Raw genomic sequence first — 25,237 nt, 5'->3', positions numbered from 1 at the left:
CAAACTTTCCTGAGGTCGACTCAAACCACTGTTCATCGGACTTGGGGTCGACTCAACTTCCAGTGGGGTCGACCCAACTTTCACTAGGATCGACTCCTGCTACAGTGGGGTCGACCCTCTCAGGGATCACAGAACCTTGTATTTCAACTGTTTTTCACTGGGGTCGACTCAAGCTACAGTGGGGTCGACTCAAGCTACAGTGAGGTCGACCCTCTCAGGGATTCCAGAGACAGTTTTGAACGACATAGCCTTGGGGTCGACTCATGTTCAGTTGGGGTCGACTCCATTGGGGTCGACTCAAGTATTCCTGGGGTCGGCTCCATCTGGGGTCGGCTGAAAATTACTATTGTGCCCTTAAGAGTGCGTTTTACTTGAAACTTTGCTGAATTAGAATTTAGAATTCACTATCCTTTTTCTATCGCAAATTTTATCTCATTATTAATCATTGAAAGACATCTTGATCTCATTTTTCTAATGTATCGAGAGTGTCAAATTCAGTAATGATGTATCATATTAACATGTAGTATTCGATTAGATATTTCCTCAATGGTTGTGTTAATCATCAAAATAACACTATCATCCTCAATTCAAAATTTAGTATTCGAAAAAACTAAAAAAATAAATTTATGTAGACAAAAGCATATTTGAATAAGAACAGCCAAGTGTTACAGAAGTTCCAACCTCAATAAAACATTCATATATAGTTGCCCAAGTCTATGATGACGTAGAGTTCATTGTATCACAGAAATCATGCACATATTAGTGATTTTCATTTGCCATTTTCTGATTCATAATTCTCATCAATCAGCATTAAAGAAAAAATGGACATGAAAAACTAGTGTTGTACTGATAATTGGAAAGGCTGCAAGAGTATACTCAGCTATACTGCACAAAATTCATAGTCACCACTCAGTGACATCTGACCAGGTGCACCAACCTCAAGGAGTAAACTCCATTTCTTTGAAACTGGTGTATCTACCAAGTATCAAGCAATCTATGATCATATCATATTAAATAAAAAATTCTACACCTTCAAAAGCTAAGCAACAATATGTACCAAATCATGATAAATTTAAAGTCTAAGTCTAGTTGGCTTCATCTCGCAATCAAAATAAACATAAATAGAAAGCACCTTGAAAATCTTATCTAATTTATAATATTAACAGTAACAATGTCCACCGGATAAAACATAATATCCTATTAATGACTGTACAATTGTAGCTAAGTAAGAAGTTAGTAGAATCATAGATCACTTTTTGTAGACTAGTAAATCTTGAAAATGACACATACATCGGCTGTTTACTAGGAAGCTTGGAGAGAAGGGACTCCAAACTATCCAGTCTAGTCCCAAGAATTGTTATCTTCCTCCGAATGGAAGATGTATGACGTTGGATATCTGGCCCTGATGGAGGCAAAGAACCTCTTTCGGAAATCATGGCACTAATATCATTAGCAAGCCTGGAAGCTTCATTTAACTCCCACAACCATGAATCTGAAGAGGACGCCATTGCTGTGCAAAACACAAACCCACATTAGATTCCACCCCACACGGTGAATCATCTATTTATATGTTATATTAAGAAACTATGGAAAATGATAAGATGAGATCTACAACAAAAAATATTTGATTGGTAGTGCCAATATCAAATAAACAATAATACTGAAGTTGCCGACAGTACACACACACATATACATATACATATGGACCAATAAAAATAATGAGAGCTGGAGATTAAACAAAGTTTGGACGCCAATAATAAAGATAGAAATCATGAGATGAGAGGATAAAGCAAGGTAGTCCACATGTATGAAATGTACAATTTCACTGTGATTGCATGGAATACAAAAAAAGCCTCGAGTGAGATAATCTAAACTATACGAGCTATACACTCCTCTCCTCGAAGAACGTCAATTTTCATCGAAGTTTGTCATACTGGCACTACAAGAAAATACGGTTTTGCCGACTCTTCCCCGCCGACGCTAACAAAAAGCGTCGGCAAATTTCGAGCGGGGCCGAAATTGGACGACGCTTGGTGAAATTTAGATACGACGACGCTTTAAAGCGTCGTCGGAGGCCAATAGGGGCCACCGCCCCCGATCCCTCCTTTTTCCTCCCCGATCCCCTGCCTTCTGTGTCTCTCTCTCTCTCTCTCGCACGCGGAGCAAACCCTAACCCTTTCACCCAGCCGCCATCCCCCCCTCCTTCCTCCCCAATCCAACTTGTTCTGCTTTGGATCCCCCTCCCCCTCCGAGCTTCGAGGACGACGATGGCCGTCGAGAAAGGTGTTCTACCCCTCCGAGCTGGGGATACGGCGGTGACGGCGGGCGGGCTGTGGTCCGACGAGATGAGCGGCCATGGATGTAGGCAAATGGAGGCTGGGTTTGTGAGTTTCATGACCCTCGTCCATCTCGTAAGTTTCATCTCCTCCTCACCTCTCCATCCACCCTTGCAGCCCATCTCCCTCCAAGATCTTCTCCTCCTCTCACCCTCCCCTCATCGGAGGCCCATCTCCCTTCCGCTCCCTCCCCCGCGTCGCTTTCCGCCGGGAGTGCCTGAGGACGCGGGACAACGCCGCCGTCGCCCTCGATTGGGTCTCCGGCAAGGAACTGCAGCTTCCCTTTGATCTCCGGTTCTCATTCTTCTGGTTAGCTTCATTCCATTTCTTGAATTCATCTAGTTATAAGAATTACAGACTTTTGGTTCTTTGGTCATGGTGTCATACTAACATGAAATTTGCTTTGCATCTAATCTGTTTTGTGGTCTATAGATTTCTAGTTAGATTCTCAGGGTCACCTTCGGTTTCGCTTCTTATGTTTCTGGTAACTTATAAATGTTGATACTAGTGCTCTTAAATGGAGGAATTAAAGTTGTTTGCATTGCCTAAATGGATCTGGTGTTAAGAATTAGGACTTCTGACTTCCCTGGTTTTAGTTTGGATTCTACTCTGCACTACAGCATTTGGCTTGGTTATCAGGTGATAAATCACTCGTGGCTAGTTGGATATATATTTAATAAGCAAATAATGTATTAGAAAGAAGTGTTTCAAGATTGTGTGTTACTTTTTATGGCATAGCACTGTCTGTTCTTCTCGATTGCAGTATATTATAGTTTGGGTATGTCTAGTTTTGAAAGAATACTGACGAGATATGTTCATAATGCCTGAAATGCCATCTGAAGCATGTCAGATAGTTACCTCTGGATAATTTGTTGGGCATAGACTTGTTGATGTGCCAATATAGCTTTGACAAACTTCATCTGAATATAATTAAACTTATTGAAGGTTTTATGGCTATTCAAGTTGGTGTTTGGGATCAGGAATGGTGAGTGGGTAACTATTTTCTTTTATGTTTTAACACATCTAAGACCTTAGTTATGTTTGCATTCATGAGAATCTTATGCATAAAATACACTCTGGCTCTGATAAGCTTATTTGAGGACCATTAGCATGATATCTTAGAAAGAACTTTTAACAATAGTGCTTCAAGGCTTGTGTGAGGGCTACAAGAGGTGATGCCATGAGCAGCTTATATGAGGTGTATCACATACTATATTGGACATTTATGGAAGATATAGATGTTAGGCTTTGATTATTTCCACGATCAATTGTAAAATAGGCATGCTTCCTCTATTCCTCTGTGTGAAGTTAATGAACTCATGTATGGAACTTCACTATCTGCTTAACTGATATTTTTCACTTAAGTAGTGCAAGCTTATTATTTATGGTGACATGACCTATGTGAGCAAAGTACATACATATGTATGTATCATTTTGGTTTATGACCTTTAATGTTTGTGCAAGCCGCAAGCGTGGAATATTTATGCAAGTTTGGTACAATACCAAAGTTGGCGCACTTCCAGTACTTTTACCAAAGTTTCCTCTACAACAAACTGATGCAGGTGGCAGAGATTATCAAGGAAGATTTATGGCCCAACCCTTTGAAATATTTTAATAATGCAAGTGTTCTCCCTTCCATCCATTACTCTTTCTTTTGTCAAATATTGATATTTCTTCTCACCGAACATCATTTCTGAGTTCACCTAAGACTCTTCTGCACTTTTCAATAATCTGATGATGCAGGAGGCTGATGAGGAGGATTTTGATGGGGATGAAGATGATGAAGAGGTAAATGTCTCACTTGTTTGAGTTTTAAACGAAGCTAGCCAGTTTCTGATGCTGCTGCTGCTGTTGACTTAGTCAAAGGGGTCCCTATTATGAATATTGGCCTCCCATTGCTTGTCTATTTTGCTCCCAATCCAATTGCTGAGCTTGATGCCGACTTTGAGGGTTCGGCAATGAGGCAAAAGAGTTCATTGCTGCTTCATCGACGGTCGTTCCAGTCCCTGAGCCGCAGTTTAAGAATTGATGGAGATATCATGGTCCCACAGTCAAGGCTGGATCGTCGATTCAGTGTCTGCGAACGTGTCAGCTTTGGGAGCAGACCAAGTGATTTTGATCCCAATTTTAGATGGTGTGGGTCATCTGATGATGAGAATTTTGGCATAGAGTCACCTAGTACAGTCATTTTTTCACCAATGTCATATGGCTATGGTGATTCATCAGTGGAAGAGAGGGAGAGACCATCAGGAAAATCTAGGTAGCCCTTTGCAAGACTTGTTAAATTTTCATAAATTTTTTGACAATTTTGGTCTAATGTTTTTCTAACTCTATGTAAAGCTTTTCCTTCCTTTTTCAATCATGATTTAACTTTACACTTTGTTCTCTATGCTCAAGCCTCTGCCGTTGCTGAAATAGTCTTAAATTTGAACTTGGGACAATGCCAGGTACTGTTCGGTGGCAAGTAAGCAGATGGTTGGGATATTTCTCACAGTATGGGTGAGGAGTGAAATTAGAGACGATGTAAAGAACTTGAAGGTATCTTGTGTTGGCAGAGGTTTAATGGGTTATCTCGGTAACAAGGTAAATGAACTTGTTTAGTTTTACATCAATTTAATCTGATCTCTTTTCCTCTGTCTTTATGATTTGAACTGATGACGTATAGTTCCCAGGTATTTTGTTGAGGCAACACCAAGCTGATGAGGAGGAGGAGGAGGAGGATGATGATGATCACCTCCTTGTAGTGTGGTCAGTACTGGTGCGTACGGACCATACCACATCATACCGATACCGAACCTGATATAGGGAGAATACCGACACTCATATGCCGAACTGGTCCTACACTATGCGTATTGATACTGTAATATTATGGTACCGGTATGGGGTCCAGTATCGAGACGACGAATCTTAATTTCCATCCTAGCAGCCATTTCATGATGTGTACTATCGAGAGTATCTTCAAAAGTTCCATTTTTTCCATATCTGGAGCTCTTTAAAATCCAAAGTTAATCTTTAGTGGCTATGTTTTTAGTGGTCAACTTCACCTTTGCCCAACAGTCTTGATATGATAAGTAGGAAGTTCCGTTGATTTTATGGCACATCTTGTATTAAGGGTAAGTCACTCCAATACTGCTGTGCTCTCTCACTCAATGAGAAAACATCGGAGCTGCCCCATACTATATCTTATTCTCTAACAAAATTCAATCGGTTTCCCACGAAGATACTCCAGAATTACCCATGAGCTTCTCTTCCCAACAATCGGCATAAAATCCTTGAATATAAGGAACTATCTGCCAAGAAAAACATTATCTTTCCAAACCCACCAAAGAATTCCTAAAACCTTCCCCTACAGCTCCAAACCATCCTAGAAAATACCACAATTTTCATTCAAAAGTAAACCCGCCTACTGGGAACACCAAATTAGACCCCATAAATTAATCAGAGAAGATAATTTGAAATAAATTTATGAGAAATCGAAACCATGCCCTAAAAGTCTAACAAATTCAGAATTCCCAGCAATTGGTCGAAATAATTCCATCCATCCCCAACAGAAACCCCAAAAATCCTTCATCCAAGTATTATTACAACACAGAATTCTCCGTCTAAACTAAACTATGTAATACCCCTATAAAAAAAAAAAAAGATGGACGGGCCGGCCCGAAAAGACCGGGCCCATCCACCTGTTTACAATCGTGCCCTAGGCACGATCGTGGAAGAGGGGGTTGTTGAGGGGTAGCGGCGGCATTAGAGGAGATCGCCGGAGAGACGAGCACCGGAGAGAGGAACCGGTCGGCCGCGGAGGAAGCCGGAAGCTTTTCCCTCCCTCGGTGAAGATCCCCCACAAATCGGGAGAAGAAGTCTCGGATCCGTGCGTGAAAACCCAAGACCCCTTCTCCGATTCCTCGCCGGAAAGTCGTCGGAGCAACCCGTCGGACTGAGGTAAGCCCTCTTGCGCTTCATTGTTTGGTTTTTTGGGTTGTGGGTGGGATTTTGGCCGTCGGATCGTCGGGAAAGAGTCCGAAACAGGGGTACCCCTGTTTCGGCTTCTCTCCTCTGGATTTTTGGCCGCCGCCGGCCGCCGGGATGGCCGAGATCCATGGCGGGAAGGGGGTTGATCGGATCTGTATGAGGGTTGGAGATGAATTCCTAGGATTTGTTATGGACAGGGATGGTGGACCGAGGGCTTCCTCTCGTGGTTCCACCCTCTTCCTCTCTCCCTCTCGTCGGTTCGCCGCCGGCCGGCGACAACGGCGGCTGGGTGCTGTCGGGTGGGAAGCAGAGCCACCATCACGGTGGCTGTGAGGGTCCGTGCGGGCCTTCTATCAGTGATCGAGAAGGAGAGGGGGGGAAGAGAAAAACCCCTTTCGGTTCTAAGGGAAGGAGAAGAAGAGGGATCTTCTCTCTTCTCTTTCTTTGGCCGGCCACCATCACCGGCGACTGCAGCAGAGGCGGCCGACGATGGTTCGGCCAGTGGTGGCCGAGGGTCGGGAGGGTGGTGGCCGAGGGTTAGGCAGTTGGCGGCTGCTGCCCTTGAACCAAGAATTGGGGAAGGGGAGATATACCCCCATCTGTGAAGAGAGAAGAGTCTTATTCCCTTCTCTCTCGTTCACCCTTCTTTTGGTCTCTTCACCGGGACCGGCCACGTCGCCGGCATGGCGGCGGCCATGGCTGGCGACGACATAGGCCGATGGTACAAGGGTGGGAGTCGGGCCACCCCGACTGCCCTAGATTTGGAGGGATTGAGATGTTTGGGGATCTGGTGATGGACCCCATAGTAGATGTGAATTATGGTTTAGAATATTTAAATATTAAATAATTTAGTTGTGATTTATAATTGATGTTGTAGAGGAAGAGTCGGCGGTGCCAGGAGATTTTGATCAAGGGACTCAGCACCCCAGTGAGTAGGTTGTGACTCGGATCCGTGATTGAGTCAGTCTACAATTTCGGTAAGAATCCCTACATATGAGCACTTTTATTTATGCATATATTGGATTTATCGTTGGATATATTTTATCAGTATGTTGCTATTTGTTTTTGAGCTTGTACGACACTATGAGGTGTGCATTTTGTTTATTATGAAAGTATTGAAATAATTAAATTGGGAAGGAATAACATATTTTTGAGAAATTATGAAAATATGTGACATGATTGAAATGTGATTAAACATGTAAAACTAGACATGTAAAATAGGTTGGACTAACCTTGTCATGAGATAGCCTCTACGAGCTTATGCGTAGGATAGCTGCCACGAGCTTATGCGTGGGATAGCCTCTACGAGCTTATGCATAGGATAGCCTCCACGGGCTTACGCATGGGATAGCCTCTACGAGCTTATGCGTAGGATAGCCTCCACGGGCTTACGCATGGGATAGCTGCCACGAGCTTATGCGTGGGATTTGTGCAGTCTTGGACTCGGTCATGATCTTGGTTAGTCCAAAGCCAGAAGTGAAAAATCTGAAAACTTGAGAATCAGAGTAATACGGATATGGATCACATAATGTGGAAAAGGATTTGTGTATATGTACTAATTATATACACTTGTTGTTTGTTGAGCTTTTGAAATGATGAAATGACATTTATTTGATGTTTTGATGATTTTATCATTATTACTGTTGCTGGTGGTCCAAACCGAGAACGATTGGCACAGCGGTGTGAACGGGGTTCCGTCTGAGTCGCCTTGGTTGGTGTTGATTACGCTCCACTTTCCACCGGAAAACCTGCAAGCAAGCCTCGCACCACCACTGGGGTAGTGGGGGCCCTCCGATGATCAAGTCAGAGGAGATTGGAGGAGAAGGAGAGATAATTGCAGGTAGTAGGAGAATGCACTGGAAGTTCTTGCTTACCTCCCCCCTTCTCCCCCCCGCAGCATATATACCAGGCTGGGGGGTCCTTCTGGGGGGTTGGTCATCGTGTGGCACGATGGAGTTGCCACTGACATGGCCGTTACAGGGCGTCGTGGGGCAGCGCTGGGTACGGCCGTGACAGGGCGTAGTGGAGCTCCGCCTTGTACGGCTGTTACAGGAGATCGTGGAGCAGCGCCGGATACGACCGTTGCAGGGAGTAGTGGAGCAGAGGGTCGTGGCGTGCTTCAGGGGAACAGCCTGTCGTTGTCGAGAGATTGCCGACTCGGGGTCGGATTGCTGGATCAAGGGGCAGCCGACTCGGGGTCGGGCTGCGAAGTCGAAGATATCCGACTCGGGGTCGGGTTACTGGATCAAGGGGCAGCCGACTCGGGGTCGGGCTGCGAAGCCGAAGATATCCGACTCGGGGTCGGGTTACTGGATCAAGGGGCAGCTGTAGTCTTCTTGGGCGCGCGTGTCGGTCACGTGGGGCATGGTGGCTGAGTTCCCCCGTAACAATTACTGTGTGTGGCTGTTGGGATTCTTACTGGGCTGGAAAAGCTCATACTATATTTACTTTCTTTTTCAGAGGCACTGGATTTGTAGAGACCATTGGGTGGGACGAGAAATAAGATCAGCATGGAGTCTGATTGCTGGATAGATAGGAGTTAATCTATCTTTTATTTATGGACATTTGAAATTATGTAATAAATCAGTACATTGTAGTTGGATTTGATTGAATTACATTAATCTTTGATTTTGGCATATATGTGAATATTGTACCTTTTAGGCCTTGCATGATCTTTAGGGTACTGCTCTAGGGCTCATGCGGCCGGTCGCGTGCCGGACCCGGGAGTTAGGTTCGGGGCGTGACAAAACTCAACCAAAAGAAACACAAACAAGAAAAAAACACACTGATCGGCATTCTAATTCATGAGGATCCCAAGAGAACAATAAGCAGAGGGAGTCGAAGAACTAAACGAGGATTATGGACCTTTTAATTCGGAAAGGACGATCACGGAGACTACTTCTCTCCCCTTTTTCTGTCCTCCCGCTCTCGAATTCTTCCCCTTCTTGAAACGGGAGAGAGCGAGCGCGCCTCCGCGTGAAGGCTTCGTCGGACAATGTTGTTCTCGTCCAAAGTTGGGAACGGAATAGAAATCCCCTTACGCTCGCTCTCAAATGTACGTTATCAATCGGCCGGGTGCACCGAGTCCGACCAGGCCCAACCAGCCCCGCCCGACGCGGTCCGACCCAACTCCTTCAGGGTCTCCAGCTCTCTTGTTTCTGGACGAGACCAAGCGAGCCGCTTACCGAGCCTTGGGCGGGCGAACGGGATAAACTCTACCGCGCCACGGATGCTTACGAAACGGATTCTCTAACCAAATTTCGTGTTCCCGGTCCACGTAACGCCCACGTAACGCCCTACTCTTGACGTATTAATTAATGTACCAGCGCAGGCCGAGATACGGTATTTTTTAGATAATTATTAAAAATTAATTAAGATGTTTTCATCTCTACGATCAAACATTTTTTATAAAATAATTTTAAAAAAATTAAAATTTATTGAATGTAATCTTGACAAATTTTTCTATGCCAAACAAAATATTATAAATTTAGATTATAAATTGAGACTTCATAAAATTATGTTTCTCTGCTAAATCTAGCAACTTTAAAATTCTAAAACTTAGCATCATAATCAAAATATAATTAGAATTATTATCAAAATTAGTTAGTTAATATTAAATTAACAAATATGATAAGATAAGCCAAGAAATAAGCTATTTTAATTTACTTATTTGGTGATTTGGTTTAAAATGATAAGAGATACTGAATAGCCCATTCCTAAATCATAATATGCCATGGTTTAAACTAGAAGACTTGTGATAATTTTGAAGGGCCTCTACTACTAATATGATAGATAAGTTCAAGCAACATATTCAAACATATATATGTCAAACATCATAAATTCTCCTAAAAATTAAAAGTTGGATCCAATTTTTCCATGGATGATGAAATAAAATTCAAAAACCCTCCAAAATAACCACGCACCAACTAACTTTTAGGGATTCACACAAGTGGTGTCATAGTATTCTTTCAAGCATTATTTACTACAATTTTAATATTTGTCATGCTATCAACAAGCAAGTACCTTTCCTTCTAAAAAGAAGGTCCCAAGTTCAAACCTAACATGCTCTCTCCTCATCCTTTTTAATTAATCATAGACCGTTCCTTTGCAAACACATCATTTTCACACCTATGCATTATCTAGGAGTACTATCTAATGAATATCCCTAAACCTAGGACAATTGCATCTCTAAAGCTATAATAATCATCCAAAACATGCATTCTACGTGGCACTTCTCTTTTTGCACACTCTAGGTGTCAACATGCTAGTGTTTTGGCTTTTAGGTGTTCGAATGTCAAATTCCAGGTGTTACGGGGGAATTTAGCCACCATGCCCCACGTGACCGGCACGCGCGCCCAGGAAGACTACGGCAGTCCCTTGATCCAGCAATCCGACCCCGAATCGGATATCTTCGGCTCCGCAGCCCGATCCCGAGTCGGCTGCCCCTTGATCCAGCAATCCGACCCCGAGTCGGATATCTTCGGCTCCGCAGCCCGACTCCGAGTCGGCTGCCCCTTGATCCAGCAATCCGACCCCGAGTCGGATATCTTCGGCTCCGCAGCTCGACCCCCGAGTCGGCTGCCCCCTGATACAGTCATCCGACCCCGAGTCGGCAATCTCTCGACAACAACAGACTGTTCCTCTGAGGCACGCCGCGGCCCCCTGCTCCACTACTCCCTGCAACGGCCGTATCCGGCGCTGCCCCACGATCCCCTGTAACAGCCGTACAAAGCGGAGCTCCACTATGCCCTGCCAGGGCCGTACCCAGCGCTGCCCCACGACGCCCTGTAACGGCCATGTCAGTGGCAGCCCCATCGTGCCACACGATGACGAATCCCCGGAAAAACCCCCCAGCCTGATATATATGAGGCTGGGGGGGGAAGGGGGAGGGTAAGCAAAGGTTTTCCAGAGTATTCTCTTATCCGTTACTACTATCTCTCCTTCTCCTTCAATCTCCTCTGACTTGATCGTCGGAGGGCCCCCACTACCCCAGTGGTGGTGCGAGGCTTGCCTGCAGGTTTCCCGGTGGAAGGTGGAGCGCAATCAACCCAACTCCAAGGGAACCCCGTTCACACCGCTGTGCCAATCGTTCTCGGTTTGGACCACCAGCAACAGTTGGCGCTAGAAGGAGGGCCGGATCTCAGAGCGATCGTAATGGCACGGCGAGGTGGTCGTGGAGCTTCCAATGCTTCCGGTCGCGGGGCCTCTCGCGCCACTGGCCGGGAGGCCGCTGCATCCCCAACACGCTCTCAGCAACACTCCACCGCCCCACCGCCCATTCAGATGGTCGAAGCCGCCCAGTTCGACCAGCTAACCCAGCAGGTTCGCACCCTCGCGGAGGCGGTGCAGAATCTGCAGGGTGCGATGTCTCGAGCGCCGCAGCAGGCTCAGGAGCCGCCGCTGCCTGAGCGTTCGCCTGTCCTCCTCAACCCGCGTTCCTTCCTCTCCCATGGGGAGGAGCGCCGACGCGAGGAGGATTCTCGAGCACGCTCCATTCTGCCGGGACCTTCCCACCGGAGCTGCGCGGGGTACGAGAGGCGGGCCCGGGCGCGTTCCCAGGCCCCCCAATCCTCGAGGAACCCGCGCTCCAGTCGGTCCCCCTCTCGCCGCTCCTTGTCTCCTACCCACCGGTCGCGTTCCCTGGACCGGCGGGTGGACGATCTCCACCGACAACTCCAGGTCCTGAAGGGCCATTCCAAAGATCCCTTCGCCGACTTAGAGATCTCCTCCCAGCCGGCGCTCGCCTCGAGGATCCTGCGGACCCCGAATCTGCCGGGGTTCAAAATGCCGGCGATCGAGCCCTATGACGGGGCGGCGGACCCGCGGGATCACGTCGAGAGTTTCAGGACCCTTATGCTCCTCCACGGAGCATCAGATCCCCTTCTCTGCAAGGCTTTCCCGGCAACCCTCCGTGGCCCGGCGAGGGCATGGTTCGCCGGGCTGGAGGCTGACTCAATCCGGTCCTTCGACCAGTTCACTCGCCTCTTCATCACTCATTTCGCCGTCAGTAGCCGGCGGCGACTGGTCTCCGACTCCCTCTTTGATGTCCGGCAAAACGAGGGAGAAAGCCTGCGGGATTATCTTACCCGCTTCAACAGGGCTACGCTGGAGGTCCGGAACCTGAGTCAGGAGGTAGCTCTTTCAGCCCTGAAGCGTGGCTTCCGGAAGGACAGACTCACCTTCTCCCTGGACAAACGCCTGCCGCGGAGCTTCCCAGAGCTGTTGTCCCGGGCGAACCAGTATGCGGACGCCGAGGAGGCGGCCGCCCACCGGAGCAAGGAGGCCGCCGAGATCCCACAAAAGCTTGGGAAGAAAAGGCGGAAAGAGGCACGCCAGAGGAGGAGCCCGACGCCCCAGCGTCGGCGCAGAAGCCCGTCGCCGGCGAAGAACCACGGCGCCCCACGCCCTCGTTCTCCGCCCCGACGTTTCAACCGGTACACCCCTCTCCTGACTCCCCGGGCCCAGATCCTTATGGAGATCAAGGGGCGGGAGGACCTCCCGGCCCCGAGACAGATACGAAGGATCCTTGGAAAGAGGCCCTCCCGGGCGTACTGTGAGTACCACCGAGACCACGGCCACGACACAGAGGACTGCTTCCAGCTTCGGGACGAAATCGAGGCTCTTATCCGTCGGGGGCGTCTCTGTCGGTATGTGAGCGACCGACGTACCCCCGCAGACCCGCGTCCGGCCGACCCGGCTCCTCCGGAGCCTCGGGAGCAGAATCGACCCGTTGCGGGCGTAATCCACACTATCACTGGGGGCTGCTCTCGGCCCGTGAGGAACGCAGGGGGCTCGACGGAAGCGTCAGGGACGGCCGTCGTAAAGAGGCAGAGGGTCGGCAATGTAATCACCTTTTCTGATGAGGATGTAAAGGGGGTTCAGACTCCCCACGATGACGCCATGGTGATCTCCCTCACTATGGCAAACTATGATGCAAGGCGTGTTCTTGTGGATAGTGGAAGCTCAGCTGATATTTTGTTTTACGAGGCCTTCCAAAAGATGAGCTTGTCCAGACAGTTGTTGCACAAAATGTCCACCCCCTCGTAGGATTCACCGGTGACGCTGTCCCGGCGGAAGGTGTCGTTGAGCTGCCTGTGACTGCGGGCGTCGCACCTGCAGAAGCCACGGTGCGACTCGGATTCTTGGTCGTCCGTATCCCCTCAGCCTACAATGCTATCCTTGGGCGATCCGGGCTGAACGCCCTTCGCGCGGTGGTCTCCACGTACCACTTGCTCATGCGGTTCCCCACGGCGGTCGGGATCGGAGAGGTCCGAGGTGACCAACCGACCGCACGGCAATGTTTTCTAGCAACCCTCAAAGGGAAGAAGCCCGTGGAAGCCCTAAGCGTCGAGTCCCTTGATGCCAGAGACGAGGTGGCCTTGCGGCACGGGGAGCCGGCCGAGGGAGTGGTCGAAGTCCCCCTTGAGGAAGGCCGCCCCGACCGGGCGGTCCGGGTCGGCGCCAATCTCGACCCGGGAGCTCGGGCCCGGTTGGTGGAATTCCTCCGAGCCAATGCTGATGTATTTGCCTGGTCGGCGGCCGATGTACCTGGGATCGACCCGGAGGTCATTTCTCACGCCCTCAACGTCGACCCGACCCACCGACCAATAAAGCAGAAGAAGAGACACTGTGCCCCGGATCGGATCCGGGTGGTCGTCCAGGAGGTAGACAAGCTCTTGGAGGCAGGATTCATAAGGGAGGTAAGCTACCCTGAGTGGCTGGCAAATGTTGTACTTGTCCGGAAGGCGAGCGGGAAGTGGAGGATGTGCATCGACTATACCGACCTGAACAAGGCGTGCCCTAAGGATAGCTTTCCGCTTCCGCGAATAGACCAACTGGTCGACGCGACTTCCGGATATCAGCTGCTGTCTTTCATGGACGCCTTCCCCGGTTACAACCAGATAATAATGGCCCCACAGGACGAGGAGAAAACTGCCTTTATAACAGACCGGGGGCTGTACTGCTACAAGGTAATGCCCTTCGGTCTGAAGAATGCTGGCGCCACTTACCAGCGCCTCGTCAACAAAATCTTCAAAGAGCAAATCGGCCGAAACATGGAGGTGTACGTGGACGATATGCTGGTGAAGAGCCGCCATGCAGACCAGCACATCGCGGATTTGGAGGAGACTTTCACCACCTTGTGGAAGTTTCGCATGAAGCTGAACCCAGCGAAGTGCGCCTTCGGCGCTTCGGCCGGGAGGTTCCTCGGTTTCATTGTCAACCAGCGGGGTATCGAAGCCAACCCAGACAAAATCAAGGCCATCCAAGGTATGTCCCCTCCGACCAAAGTAAAAGAGGTTCAGGAGCTCGCTGGAAGGGTCGCCGCGCTTGGACGATTTGTGACAAAATCGGCCGAACGCTGCCAACCATTCTTCAAGGTGTTAAAACGCCCGAAAGACTTCCTCTGGACGGCCGAATGTCAAGCAGCATTCGACCAGCTCAAGGAATACCTGGCGTCTCCTCCCCTACTGTCCAAGCCGCAAGAAGGGGAGATGCTCTACCTCTATCTGGCGGTCTCCCCAACCGCGGTCAGTGCGGTGCTGGTTCGGGAAGAGGCAAAGCTCCAGAAGCCTGTGTACTACATCAGCCGGGTCCTACGGGATGCCGAGACGCGGTACACGAAGGCTGAAAAGATCGCCTTCGCGCTGCTGACCGCGACCAGGAGGCTTCGCCCCTATTTCCAGGCTCATTCGGTCACCCTCTTAACCGATCAACCACTACGGCAGATCCTCAGCAACCCCGAGAATGCGGGACGACTGGTGAAGTGGGCAGTAGAACTCGGTGAGTTCGACATCCGCTACCAGCCTCGACCCGCCATCAAGGCCCAGGTGCTCGCAGACTTCCTCGCTGAGTGCACGGTGCAGGAGGCGGAACCTAGACCGCCGGAAACGCCCAGCCTCGACCTCCCGATTTGGACGCTTCACATCGATGGGTCGTCGAACCCCGAGGGTGGAGGGGCCGGGCTGGTCCTTACCAGTCCTGATGGAGTGATAGCCGAGTATGCCTTGAGGTTTGGATTTCTAGTGACCAACAACGAGGCGGAGTACGAGGCCCTAGTCACGGGACTCAAACTCACCAGAGAGCTCGGCATTCGGCGTTTGAAGGTCTTCACCGACTCCCAGCTGGTGGTCGGGCAGGTTCGTGGGGAGTTCGAGGCCCGGAGCCCGACCATGCAGAACTACGTCCGGAAGGTGCAAGCACTCATTCCCGACCTCGGCAGTGTCGACATTCAGCAGGTCCCCAGAAGCGAAAATGCCAGGGCCGACAGGTTGTCCCGCTTGGTGGGCACAGAGGCGCACAACTTGTCGAGGGCAATCTACCTGGAGACCCTGGATGCCCCGAGCATCGGCGAGGCTGGAGCGGTGATGGCGATTGATCCGGAGCCGTCTTGGATGGACCCGCTCGTCGCCTACCTCGCCGAAGGGATCCTCCCTGAAGACGAAGATCAAGCTCGGCGACTTGTCAAGAAGTCCGCCCACTACGTACTCTATGAAGGGAGGCTGTATCGGACCTCGTTCACCGCCCCCCTCTTAAGGTGCCTCCGCCCCTCGGAGGCGGCCTACGTCCTCGGCGAAGTCCATGAGGGCGTCTGCGGATCGCACTTGGGGGCTAGGTCCTTAGCGCACAAGATCATGAGGCAAGGCTATTATTGGCCTACCTTGTTGGAGGACTCGAAGGATCACGTACGGAAATGCGACGCCTGCCAGCGCCACGCCAATGTCCAGAGAGTCCCTTCTGTCCCCTTGGCACCAATCACCGCGCCCTGGCCCTTCGCACAGTGGGGATGGATATCCTCGGACCATTCCTCGTCGCTTCAGCCCAGCGGAAATTTTTGATTGTTGCAATCGACTACTTCACCAAGTGGGTGTTAGATGTATGCCCTAGAAGCCAATTTGGCTGACACATTGTTGATTCTAGGAACATAATTTTGTACTTGACTATTTATTATTGAATAAATAAAAGGCATCTTTTCATTCATATTGTTTATGTGTCTATGAATCGTCCAAGAAATTAATAAGATGATGATACATATTCTCAAGAGTTGAGAATTTGAGCCATGTATCATTGGTGATTAATTTCTAAATGCTCCTGATCAATGGATCATCACGAGGACGGTGATCGATCCGATCAGTGCACAGATCACTTTTCTTCTGGATGGACGAGACTTGAGTCCACAGTGTAGGGACACTGAAGTGATAGTGCAGGTGCTTGTTAGAGAACAAGGGTACTGAGCGTGACCAAGACAAGAAGTCACTTGGATGTCTATCCACTCGTCAGTGACTTGCTTGATGTTGCAGTAGTGTGACTGGTCCTTTGACCTGCGGTGCTTCGGCTACTCACAGTGAGGTTATTGTAGTTTGACTGCACACATACATGGTCTCTAGCCATATGGGTCCATGCAGTGTAGATTGGCTGCAGTAAGTTCACTGTAGGAGTAGGGTATGCACCTATAAGGAATCTATCGACCTTGATAGAAGAGGAGTGATCCTATGTGATTTGTTAGACTGAGTTCTAAGACCTTGGCCAGGGCAGTAATATAAAGTGAAAAAGAGTTTTCTACTATCGAACTCAAGTCGAACAAATCTTGACATATGACAGACGATGGGGTTTGACGAGTTGTCCATGACCTCCGTCCTGTAGGGATCCACGATGGTAGGACTGTATCACACGTTAACTGCACCTAGAGGTTCATCTTTCTATTCTACTGGGTGGCCACTACATGCTGCTAGGTGTCACTGGTGGATGGTGGGACTCATAGGGATTATCTTGATGATCGATAAACCCTAATGAGTTGAGTTGGAATCGTTCCAACCCATTGAAAGGAGTTTTCAATGATGTTGAGATAGAGATCACAATATATCTCACTACCAGTCAGAGTAGAACCTATGGGGTCACACACACTAGAAGTATTGACCGATCCGATGGTTGAAATCATGATTAGGAATCACAAGTAATCAATTTGATTGATAAGAAGTTGAAGAAGGAAAGGAAATTAATTAATTGGACTTGAAACAAGAATCCTACTTTGGGTAGGATTCCTAGAGTCCTAATTGGATTAGGACTGGGAATCCTAGTTGGAGTAGGACTGGAATTCCTACTTGGAATAGGATTCCTAAAATCCTAATGAGATTAGGAGTTTTGAATTAAAATTGGATTCCTACTTGGAGTAGGATTCCTAGAAATCCTAATTGGATTAGGACTTCGAATTCAAATAGAGTCCTAATTGGATTAGGACTAAAATTAAACAAATCCTAATTGGATTAGGATTCCTTAAGTCTAAATTAATTAATAATCTAATAAATCAACATGACTCCTAATTGGATTAGGATTGAAGAGTTCAATTGAGTCATGATTCATTCAAGTCCTAATTGGATTAGGACTAGCATAGATTGAACCCAATTTTGGCTAATCCTAATTGGATTGGGATTAAACCATGAGAGAGGCACCTAATCCTCTTTGGAAGAGGATTAGGTTAACCAAGTAAGAGGGGCATGAGCCCCTCTCATCTTGGATGGTGCGGAATGAAGAAGAGAGGGGCCGGCGCCCCCCCTTCTTTCTTTGGAAAACCATCTAGGGCTCCTGCTTTGGAGGAGCCCTTGATGGCTATAAAAGGCACCATGAGGCCGGCACCCTAGGGCATTGGAGTCCTCTTCCTCTTGTGCCGTGGCCACCCTCTTCCTCCCTCTTAGTTGCAGCCCCAAGCAAGGGAAGAAACCTCCAAGTGTTGGCGGCCTCCTCCTCTTCCTTTTCTTCATCAAACGCAAGCAACAGAAGAAGGCTGTGCAGGGGCTCATCTTCTTCCTCTTCTTCATCCTTCTTCTTCCTCCTCTCAAGCACTTTCAAGAGTTGAAAGAAAGAGAGGAGATCAGCCATCGAAAGAAGTCTCTGCAAGGGAGCTAGCACCCCGGGGAGACAAGAAAACATTGATCGGTCCTCTACTTCGTGTGGATACCCGTAGAGGCCGGACGTTTGAACGGCTTCAAGCGAACCCTCTTCCAAAACCACGAATTCAGATTTGCAGTGATCATCTACCCGTGCAAGGTGAAGATTTGATCTTCCTAATAGTTTTAAAAGTTTTAATTCTTACCTAATTACGAAAGGTCTAGAAACAACGTTCATGCGATGAACGTCGAACCCGTGCATGCCGATTCCGCTGCCATCTGATTTTTGTTTTGAAATATCAGCGGCATGGGCGGGTTCCCAACAGTGGTATCAGAGCCTAGGCTTCGTAGATTAAGGTAAGAATTAAATATCTAAAGGCTTATTAGATCTGAAAATTGAATGATCATGCATGCTGAAAAATTCTGCATGCAGATTTTTCAGGGGTGCTGATTTTTTACATGTTGATTTTTATGTGATAAAACGATGATTCTAATTGCATTGTTAATGGGATTACAAAGTTTAGAATCATGATTAGCATGATCAGCGACCTATGTCATGATATAATCAGTTAGTTTTCAGATCTGAAAATTATAATTGTTGCATACGGTGATGATCATAGGATTCAAACCCTTTTGGTATCAAATGTAATGACCTGCGATTTGATCTGCGATGTCATGTAATTTTTCAGATGCTTGCATGCATCTTATTTGATGTTTTGAGAGGCCTGCGTGCCTCCTAAAAGGAGATGTAGTTTATTTTTATTTTTATTTTACATCTGGTTGTATTTCTGTGATGTGATGTACATCAACGATCAAGTTGAAGCAAAGGCATGAGATGAAAGGTGATCTAAGCAGTTGATGGCGATGGGATCAAGAGTTGATCAAGGATCGAATCAAGGTGGCTTAGAACCAATTCAAGAGTTGAAGACCACTTGATCGATTGATGTGCATGTGCTTGTAATACGACCTAATTAGAATCCATGATCATCACCTATTTAAAGTTTAACTTTATTTGATGCTGCGATTATAACTGCCTGTGATGTACCGTTTGCATGAGATGTGAATGCGAGTCGGGTAGATAGGTTTACATGTAATGTAGCAAACCCAATTGAGACCTAAATCAAAACCTCCTCAATCAAGTCGAGAGTGAACCGACATGAGCAAGTCACATTAGATTAATTGATCTAATTGGTGTCTAGGAAAGCATGAAAGGTGGTTACTTAATTAGGACCTTACTCTCTGAGTAAGGGGAGCCTCCCACCTGCTTACCTGGCCAATTGTTCGATTACCTCTTATGAAGGGCTCAAGTTGCAAACACTAAGACCTGATTAACCAATATTAAGTCAATAGGTCTTCCACTGTAGTAGAGCTGCTAAGGCCTTTCTGATGTTGATTTGTCTCGGCTGGACACAGTGGTCAAGTTGCATCGGGGGGCTGGACCTCTCTATAGACATGAGATGTTGTAGGGTAAAGGTGGGGTTGGGCACCAATAACTGTTAGGTGAGGACCCAATGACGACTTTATTCCTACGGTTATACGGTGGGTCTGACTTAACTAAGAAATGGGACCAATAACTGTTAGGTGAGGTCTTCATGGCTTAGAGACCAAGTTACACTGCACCATGCTTGAGAAGCATTGTACAAGAGTTGTACACTCATCCATCTATGTGTCACCAATAACTGTTAGGTGAGGTGGCATGTAAATCGGTGGGACCGCAGTACCCACTAGAAACCCTAGTCGTGTGGGATTTTCGTTTTCCTATCAGAGGAGTGTGAGGGATTCGAGAAAATAGTGGGAGTTACATTTGTTCTAAAAGACCTTAGAACAGATTAGGATCAAGTACAAAAGTCTAACTAGAATCTTTACTCTCTGCAGATACAATGTCAGCTTCAAACCCTTTGACCCGTATTCTTGAGACCAACCGACTGACCGGAACCAATTACAAAGACTGGCTTAGAAATCTCAAAATTGTTTTGGACTGTGAGAAAATAGGCTACATACTCGATTCAGATATCCCCACACTACCAACACGTCCTACTGATGTTCAGCGTGAGATGCATAAAAAGTGGTTGGATGATGACATTAGAGTAAAATGCTATATGATGGCATCCATGTCTAATGAACTCCAATGCCAGCATGAAAATATGAAGACTGCTAGGGACATACTAGCACACCTGCAAGAGTTGTATGGTGAACAGAGTCGCACAGCTCGTTTTGAAGTGTCCAAGAGGCTTTTCAAAGCAAAGATGCGTGAGGGGCAGTCTGTCCATGATCACGGTCTGACCATGATCAAGGACCTGGAGGAGCTTGAGAAGCTCGGTATGGACATGCACAAGGAATTACAAGTGGATTTGATCCTACAGTCACTTCCTGATTCATTTGGTCAGTTTATAGTAAACTACCACATGAATAAGATTGAATGCACTAAGACTGAACTAATCAACATGTTGGTAACTGCTGAGGGAGCCTTGAAAGGTTCAACGGACAATGTCCTTGCTGCTGAGTTGACTTCTGGTTCCAAGAGAAAGTCTACTTGGAAGAAAAAGAAGCCTGCTAAGAAGCATGTTGACCCCCTAATGGATTTTGATGAATACAAAATACTAGAGTAAAATTCCATTATATCTTAACAATTCGATTGAGGAATTCATGTGTTTTACTTAGAAAATTGTTAAGAAATGTCTAGGCAAGTTCCCACAATTTTTATGAATTTATTGAAGAATATTTTGAGCTAAAGAAAAAGTTCAGGGACAGCCGAGACGTCTCCTGATGGTTTCAGAGACGTCTCTGGCACAAACAGGAAGAACTGGCACACTTGGAGTCGTCCCCGGCACCTGCCGAGTCGTCCCCGCGTTAGCGGAGTCGACTCTCTCAGAAGCGGAGTCGACTCTCTCAGTGGCGGCAGAAAGACGTTTCTCAAGGGATATGCGCGAGACGTCCCCGCTGTACGCGGAGTCGTCCCCGCAAGCAAAAAGGAGACTCCCCGAGACGTCCCCAAGATGGCGGAGACGGCTCTCTCAGGGTTTTCCAGAGAATGGTTTTTGCGGTGATAAGGAAGCGGAGTCGACTCTGAGATAGCGGAGTCGTCCCCACGCATAAAGTGGACACAAGCGGAGACGTCCCCTGAAAGAGCGGAGACGACTCTCTCAGGGAATTCCAAAGGGCAAGTTTTTCGGAGACAAAGAAGCGGAGTCGTCCCCAAAGAAGCGGAGTCGTCCCCACTCAAAAAGCACAGACAAGGCGAGACGTCCCCGTAAAGTGCCGAGTCGACCCCAGATAAAGTAAAAAGTAAAATCCTGTAGGTGAGACGTCTCTCGCTGTAGCGGAGACGTCCCCGGAGCGCCTGGGACGCGACTGACAGCTTTTCAGGTTTGATTTTGAATTTCAAATCCTTCTCTTTTTGTCTCTAACGGCTATATTTGCTTTTTGGGCTATAAAAGGGACCTCTTAAGTGGTTCTCAACAACTCTTCACCAACCCAAAGCAAAATCATTCAAGAGAGAAGTTTGAAAGAAAAGCTCAAGGGAGTGAGTGCATCCAAGGAAGGAAATCAAGTACTTTCAAGTCTCCCAAGTGATTTCAAGCTCAACCACTCTCGCGCGCTCGGGAATCAAAGCTCACACTCAACCCTACGCGGTCTACCTTGGAAGAATCAACATCTCCCACGCTTCCAACGGCAAAAAGATTCTTCCGGGTTTCATTGTTCATAAGTGCTATATTTGCTTTCTAGAGCTTTTATATTCTTTTGTACACTCTTTTATCGTGGTGCTTGTTCAAGTCAAGGGACTTGGAACAAGGGAAAGGCGTCCCAAGCCTAAGAGAAATTGGGGGTTTAGGGTTTGTTGTGAGCCCGGTGTAAAACAACGAGTTGGGTAGTGAACTCGCAAAACTACCGTACTGTAATCTTGGATTATAGTGGAAATACCCAAAGGCGCTTTGGGGAGTGGATGTAGGAGCAGTGAAGGCTCCGAACCACTATAAAACCGTGTGCTTGTGGTTGTCTTCTCTTATCCCTTTATCCTTGCTTTAGTTTATATATTTGTGTGTTTTAATTTTAAATTAGTCAAAAAGTTTTTTAAAACACCCAATTCACCCCCCTCTTGGGTGACCATCTTTGGGCAACAAGTGGTATCAGAGCAGGTGCTCTTATATTTCTTGAAAGACCTAACCGTCTTAGCCAAAGATCTAGATGGGAACACCCTTTAACAATGTTCCTGCCGAGGGGCAAGCAACCAATAGACCTCCACTCTTCAATGGGACAAATTATACCTATTGGAAGACTAGAATGAAAATCTTCATTCAAGCACAAGACTATGCCTTGTGGAGGGTTATAGTCAAGGGACCACAAGAACCATCACACATAGTTAATGGCATTCGAGTTCCCAAACCTGAAGAGGATTGGGATGAGAATGATGATAGGATGGCTCAACTCAATTCTAGAGCCATGAACTCATTATTTTGTTCTTTAGATGCAAATGAGTTTAATAGAGTCTCCACATGTAGTTCCGCTAAGGAAATATGGAATAAGCTTGAAGTTACCCACGAGGGTACAAATCAAGTCAAGGAGTCCAAAGTGAACATTCTAGTTCACAAATATGAGTTGTTTAAGATGGAACCCAATGAAACCATCACATGCATGTTTACACGCTTTACGGATATAATTAATGGTTTAAAAAGCTTGGGTAAATCCTACACTAACCCGGAACTTGTGAGTAAAATTCTCAGGTCTTTGCCAAAAGCATGGGAAGCAAAGGTCACGGCGATCGTAGAAGCCAAAGACCTCAACACCTTGGGGCTAGAGCAACTCTTGGGCTCATTGATGACGCATGAGCTCACGATGAAGCAACATGAAGAAGAGTTGCCGAAGAAAAAGACAATCGCACTCAAGGCTACCTCAAGTGTGTGTGAAGAAGAGAGCAGTGGGAGTGAAGAAGAAAGCCAAGATGAGGACTTGGGGTTGATAGTTAGGAAGTTTAAGAAATTCATGAGAAGGAAGAAACCCTTCCCAAGAAAGAAATTTGGAGGTAGAAATGATTGGGAAAAAGAAAAGGAAAAAGAAAGAGATCCAATCATATGCTATGATTGCAAGAGACCGGGACACATTCGTTCCGAATGCCCTCAACAAAACAAGTATTTTGGAAAGAAGAAGAAGAAGGCATTGAAGGCAACATGGGATGATAGTGACACATCATCCTCCGAGGAAGAGAAGGAAGAGACCGCCAATTTATGCTTCATGGCGTTCGAAGACGACGAGGTATGTCAAAACCCAACCATAAATTTTACTTTAGAAGAATTGTATGAAGCTTTTCAAGAACTTATGGGTGATTGTAGTATGTTAGGAGCAAAAAATAAAGAATTAAAAGCCTCCAATCAAAAACTAAAGGAAGACATTGAAAACCTATTAATTGAAAAGGAGAGCGTTAAAAATATTAATACTACTAACCTAGAAATTAAGAATTCAAAACTTAGTATTGAAAATGAAAAGGGAAAAACAGTAATTAAGGAATTAAATCTAAAATTAAAATCCCTATTCGATATTAATACCTCACTTGCACAAAATGTTGAATCTCTTAAAAAAGATAAGGAAGAACTAGTCAAAGAAAATTTGAATCTTAAGAATGAGGTACATAAGTACAAACCAATTGTTGAAAAATTCACACAAAGTTCTGAAAAATTAAATCTCATTCTTTCAAATCAAAGAGCCGTTTTTAATAAAGCCGGATTAGGTTATAAAACTAATAAACAACAAAAGTATCTAAAGAATTTCTTTGTAAAAGCGAAAGATGTAAAAACTGAAAAACCTACATGCTTTCATTGTGGAAAGACTGGACATAAAGTCTACTCTTGTATTCAAAGAAAAATCCAAACTAACAAGAGTACATTTGTGAAAGCCAAAAACATAACTAAAGTATGGGTGCCTAAGGGAACCAACCACACTAACCACGAAGGACCCAAGAAAACTTGGGTACCTAAGAGCTTCACATGATCATTTTGCAGGTATGCCTTGCAGCCGAAAATAAAAAGAGAATGTGGTATCTTGATAGCGGTTGCTCAAGGCATATGACCGGTGACAAGAGTCTCTTCGTCACCTTGGAATCAAAAGAAGGAGGAGTAGTCACATTTGGAGACAATGCTAAAGGCCGAATCATTGGTGTCGGTAAAATCTCCATATCATCCTCCTCATTTATTGATAATGTATTGTTAGTTAATGGACTGAAACATAATTTATTAAGTATAAGTCAATTTTGTGACAAGGGCTTTAAAGTATCATTTGAATCGTCACTATGCATAATTAGTAGTCCAATTGATAATGAGATCATACTCACAGGACATAGGCATGGAAATGTTTACATGGTAGATCTTGATGATCTCACCATGAAGGATGGCCAATGTCTTGTAGCCATGAATCCTAAAGTCAATGAGACTAGTTGGTTATGGCATCGTAGGTTAGGGCATGCTAGCATGGATTTAATTTCTAAATTGATTACAAAGGATCTAGTCAAAGGACTACCGAAAATAGACTTTGAAAAGAATAAAATTTGTGCGGCATGTCAATTAGGAAAACAAACAAGAAGTTCTTTTAAGTCTAAGAACATAGTCTCAACGTCAAAACCCTTAGAACTAATTCACATGGATTTGTTTGGACCCACTAGAACTGCTAGTCTAGGGGGTAAGAAATTTGGTCTTGTCATTGTTGATGATTTTTCACGTTTTACATGGGTTTCATTCCTTGCACACAAAGATGAGTCCTTTCCCGCTTTTATCAAGTTTCATAATAAAGTTTCAAATGAACTCAATCTTAAGCTAAAAGCAATTAGGAGTGATCATGGTACCGAGTTTGAAAATCAACACTTTGAAAAGTTTTGTGACGAAAATGGTATCAATCACAATTTCTCGGCACCTAGGACACCCCAACAAAATGGGGTGGTAGAAAGGAAGAATCGCACACTCGCAGATATGGCTCGTACCATGTTGTGCGAATCGGATCTACCAAAGTATTTTTGGGCTGAAGCAATAAATACCTCATGTTATATCTTAAATCGTGCTTTAGTTA

At 46.4% G+C, this 25,237-nt stretch overlaps 2 protein-coding genes across 3 annotated transcripts in view; one reads left to right on the top strand and one right to left on the bottom strand.

Annotated features, from left to right (window-relative positions):
- The window catches only part of LOC103696001 (syntaxin-52-like), a 37,803-nt gene extending 28,473 nt beyond the window's left edge, over positions 1-9,330 (bottom strand). For both annotated transcript variants that reach the window (XM_008777478.3, XM_008777476.3), the window contains exons 1-2: positions 9,171-9,330; positions 1,291-1,510 (exon numbers count right to left, since the gene is read on the bottom strand). In XM_008777478.3, coding sequence (XP_008775700.2) covers positions 1,291-1,508 — 218 coding nt within the window. In that variant the 5' untranslated portion in view covers positions 1,509-1,510; positions 9,171-9,330. The remainder of the gene's footprint in view (positions 1-1,290; positions 1,511-9,170) is intronic.
- LOC120108001 (type IV inositol polyphosphate 5-phosphatase 7-like) lies at positions 4,214-5,094 on the top strand (the record flags this gene model as incomplete). The annotated part of the gene is made up of 3 exons (XM_039121528.1): positions 4,214-4,596; positions 4,784-4,919; positions 5,002-5,094. Coding segments are annotated over exons 1-3 (612 nt in total), but the record flags the coding sequence as incomplete, so codon positions are not given.
- Positions 9,331-25,237: the final 15,907 nt, after the last annotated feature.

The sequence above is a fragment of the Phoenix dactylifera genome, unplaced genomic scaffold (genome assembly GCF_009389715.1).
Source record: "Phoenix dactylifera cultivar Barhee BC4 unplaced genomic scaffold, palm_55x_up_171113_PBpolish2nd_filt_p 001120F, whole genome shotgun sequence".
NCBI classification, from domain to species: Eukaryota; Viridiplantae; Streptophyta; class Magnoliopsida; order Arecales; family Arecaceae; genus Phoenix; species Phoenix dactylifera.
Note: the sequence above shows the minus strand (reverse complement) of the source record. Positions and strands in the feature narration are given on the sequence as shown.